General features: G+C 45.1%; 1 protein-coding gene across 1 annotated transcript; it reads left to right on the forward strand.

Annotated features, from left to right (window-relative positions):
* Window positions 1-568: 568 nt before the first annotated feature.
* LOC136542861 (cyclic dof factor 1-like) lies at window positions 569-4095 on the forward strand. Its single transcript, XM_066535505.1, has 2 exons — window positions 569-721; window positions 2443-4095. Exons 1-2 carry the CDS (start codon window positions 635-637, stop codon window positions 3802-3804), a joined length of 1449 nt encoding a protein of 482 aa, XP_066391602.1. The 5' UTR covers window positions 569-634; the 3' UTR covers window positions 3805-4095.

Genomic DNA, 4095 nt, shown 5'->3' on the forward strand with positions numbered 1-4095 from the left:
TTGTTTTAATAGCCTTTAGTCACTTTTAGGCCTTGTTCGGCTGGTCTGAAATTTGGCTTGTTCGGCTTCTTTTTTCAGTCGGAACAGTATTTTCTCTCACAACATTTTAATCAGAACAATATTTTTCAGCCAAGTTTCAGACTCGCGAATAGGGCCTTAGTCACTAAAACCAAACATGGGTGACTAAAGTTTAGTCACTAGTTTTAGTAGCTAAATTTTAGTTAATGAGAACCAAACAGACCCTTATTATAAAAAATAGCAACAGGGACAAACAATAAGTGGTAGGACACACTCGTCGATAATGATGTGTTTATGGTAACTTTGTTATAATCTCAGTATTGTTGCCTCGGTCTTTCAAAGGTACTTATGAACACAGTGTATGTGTGTGCAAGTTTATGAGCCTCTGCGCTTGGACTGAAATTCGTAAGATTTTTTTTAAAAAATAAATAAAAAAGAACAAAAAAAAACATTTGGATCGCAGCCATTGGTGTTTGGTACTGTAGTACACTAGACAGGACCAGTATGCAATTTGAGAAATTGGGCGTGGTTGCACGAACGCGTGACACAAATTGGGCAAATCTTTTTACCCTTTCTGGCGTCGCCAACTGCACTTGTCGGATCTTGCCCGTATGGTATGGAGCTCGCCGGAGCCGCGTCCCCTCGCCCGCCGCCGGAATCCCACGTGGCGCCGCCCCGCCCACCTCCGCAGCCGCCGGAAGAGGTGAGCTCGCACCCTCTTCTCTCTCTCGTCAAAACCTGATCTTGCCCTTCCCCTCCTGCTTCCTCGGGACCCTCGGCCCCCGCTGGCCGCGTCTCCTCGTTGCCGGGGGTGTCCGGAACCTCTTCTTCATCAACCCGCCGCCACCCATCGACTTGTCCCTCCCAGCCCATATCCTCCTCTGCACCGAGCTCGGCCGCCTCTACCTCAGATTCTGTGAGGAATTCCAGGACAACTGCAGCACCCCCAAACGGTGCTGCTGTCTTCAGTCTTCCCCATCAGTTCTTCATCAGTTCATGATGTTCTTTATTGTTCCTTTCGATTGTTTGATTTGAGAAAAAAGTTACGGGTTTCATGATCCAAGCCTATCTTTCTTTCCCCTTTTCCAATACTTGCAACTGCTGTGTGCTGCTGCCCCTGTTCTCGTTAGAAAGTCTGCAGATAGTCCTAGTAGTACTGCAGGTGCAAGATATGGCCTGATTCTCCCTCTAGCTGCCGATTGTTGTTTCTTTTCTATGGAGACTAGGTTAGGTTAGATAGACATCATGGCAACCTACTTTTCCGTTAAGCTGGTTGGTGCAATTGCAGAAAGTTGATTTTGGGGTTGTGTTTTGCAATAACTCCATAAGACTTTCAATTTGTCTCTGAACAACTGATGCTTCAGTTTTTATGAGAATATGCAGACAGAGCTACTCGTGTGGATAGGCTCGTTAGTGATTTCCTACCCCCACCCTCCACCCCTAAGCACTCATTCTTGATGTGGCTACCCATCCGGTTCTGTAGAAGGAGAGTGTTTCTAAACAGCCTGAATTATGAAGGTCTCTATTCTATCCCTTGTCACTACTGTGATGCAAAGTTGCAGTTGCTCTTCTGCTGTAAGTTTGTATGTTGTGGTTTCTTGATTTTGGTGTTTGTAGCCGTCTTGGGTAGGCTGATACAGGGATCCTCTATAAAGTTTTAACCTTGATGCTACTGCTTCTCTGAGCCAGAAAATTTGAGACCATAGGGTTAAGCTACTGTGAAATCTTGGTTTGGATCCACATGCAGTTATGGTGCCTTGGACACAGTTGTTCCTGAGCGCCGATTTGATTGAGCTCGAATTTCCCAAAATACTGAAACAAAATGGGCCTACCCACTATGTCGTTACTAGAGGTAATGATCCTATGCCACAGGATAACAACCATATAAGATGTAACACTGTCAAAGTACTAACGTCAAAAGTACACTGTAACCAAGCAGAAGTTTTGTCAATGATACCATACCGGAGAGATTAGTTGATTGCAATAAGTACAGTAACACCGTCATCACCCAGATCTTGATGGAATATGATACACCAGTGAAGTACATCTGCTTTCACCATCTTAGCAAACTAGTTTGTTTTCTGAGAACAGCCTATTAAGGCATTCCTCTTTTACAAAATAAGATGTTAAGGCTTTGCTTAGCTGCCAAGAATTTTAGTTTGTGCAAGGAAGGAATCAAAGATAATCACTGGATATAGTGAAGAGGATATATAATCATGTGTCTTCTAAGCAAACACTGAGTAAATGTCTTAGATATAATCATATAACTATATAAGCATCGAGTACTTGTTTGAGTCCTTGGATTTCTAAAGTTTTGTTATTTGACCTATTTTTCTTACGTAAACAGACTTTAGAGCATCTTGCAGAACATAGTTGCTGCTATCTCAATGCATTTATTTTACTTAGTCTTAATTTATTTGTCAGGATTTATGTGAAGATACAGGGGACATGAGGGTCACTGGGGAAAAGCCATGCACACATCAGGAATTAGACGTTGATCAGACGAATAGTTCTAGCCTTAACAATTCCAGTGAGTGTGAGAATCAGACACCCAGCAATGACGAAATATCGGGATCAGAGTCCAATTTGGAGATAGCCAAGACCGAGGGTGATGTACCGAGTGGAGAGAAGGTCCTGAAGAAGCCAGACAAAATCCTGCCATGCCCTCGTTGCAATAGCATGGATACAAAGTTCTGTTACTATAACAACTACAACATTAAGCAACCAAGGCATTTTTGCAAGAGTTGTCAGAGGTACTGGACTGCAGGTGGAAGCATGAGAAACATCCCTGTCGGTGCTGGAAGACGCAAGAGCAAGAGCTCCAGTGTGAATTGCCGCAGCATATTGATTCCAGGCAGCAGTATAGGTACTCCTGGGGGAGAGGCTTCCCTCGTTCCGTTGTCCATAAAAGGAAATCAAGCAGCAGTTAGCTTCGGACCTGATTCCCCTCTCTGCAACTCTATGGCCTCTGTGCTGAAGATTGGAGAAGAGCAGATTAAGAGTGCCAACCCTGCCTCAGCAGCACAGGCCAGAAATGGAGAAAACCAGACGTGCCCACCTTCTACATCATCAGATGGTCCAGGGAATGAATCACAAAAAGGAGCAGCGAGTGCACATCAAAATGGAATTATTGGGCAAAGTAATGGAGTCACTTCTGTGCATCCTATACCATTCTTCCCTGGTCTGCCTTTTGTGTACCCATGGAGTCCAGCATGGAATGGCATTCCCACCATGGCAGCAGCGGTGTGCCCAGCCCCAGCCGAAGCAGCAAATTCTTCAGAAAATGGCACCACAAGCAGTAATGTTCAATGGAATGTGCCACCAATTGTGCCTGTACTGCCACCGGGATTCTGCGGTCCAATTCCAGTTCCGGTCATGCCACCTTCGGTTTGGCCATTCATTACTCCTTGGCCTAACGGAGCATGGAACGCACCATGGCTCGGACCTAGCTCTACTGTGTCAGCATCGTCTCCAATAAGCAGCAGCACATGTTCCGACAGCGGCTCTCCTGTCCTAGGAAAGCACTCCAGGGACTCCAAACCTCAAGGAGATGAGAAGGCAGAAAGATGCTTATGGATCCCCAAAACGCTTCGGATCGATGACCCTGTTGAAGCTGCAAAGAGCTCAATTTGGACCACCCTTGGGATCGAGCCTGGTGATCGAGGCATGTTCAGACCATTCCAGTCGAAACCTGAAAGGCAGGAGCAGATATCCGGTGCCGCTCGAGCCCTGCAAGCAAATCCAGCAGCTCTGTCACGCTCGCGATCTTTTCAGGAGACAACATAATAGAGTATTACTGAACCTGTGTGATATTATTCAAAGACGATGCTATATTAAGAAAAAAAAAGTTCTATATTCTGTACAATGATTGGCAACGTAGGTGCTGCTGCTGTCCAAGGCAGCAGGCACCCTTACTGTACCATTGGAAGATTACATCCTGAAATTTTCTGTTGTTTCCTTGTAGAGCATGCACCAACATATTGGGTTCATGGTCAGGTTTCCAGCGTGTGCTTGGTTGTACAAGAATAATTGTTAATAGCTTCCCTTGAGTATTGTATTACGTTGATCATTCAGCTA

The sequence above is a fragment of the Miscanthus floridulus genome, chromosome 3, assembly GCF_019320115.1.
Source record: "Miscanthus floridulus cultivar M001 chromosome 3, ASM1932011v1, whole genome shotgun sequence".
Lineage (NCBI taxonomy): Eukaryota > Viridiplantae > Streptophyta > Magnoliopsida > Poales > Poaceae > Miscanthus > Miscanthus floridulus.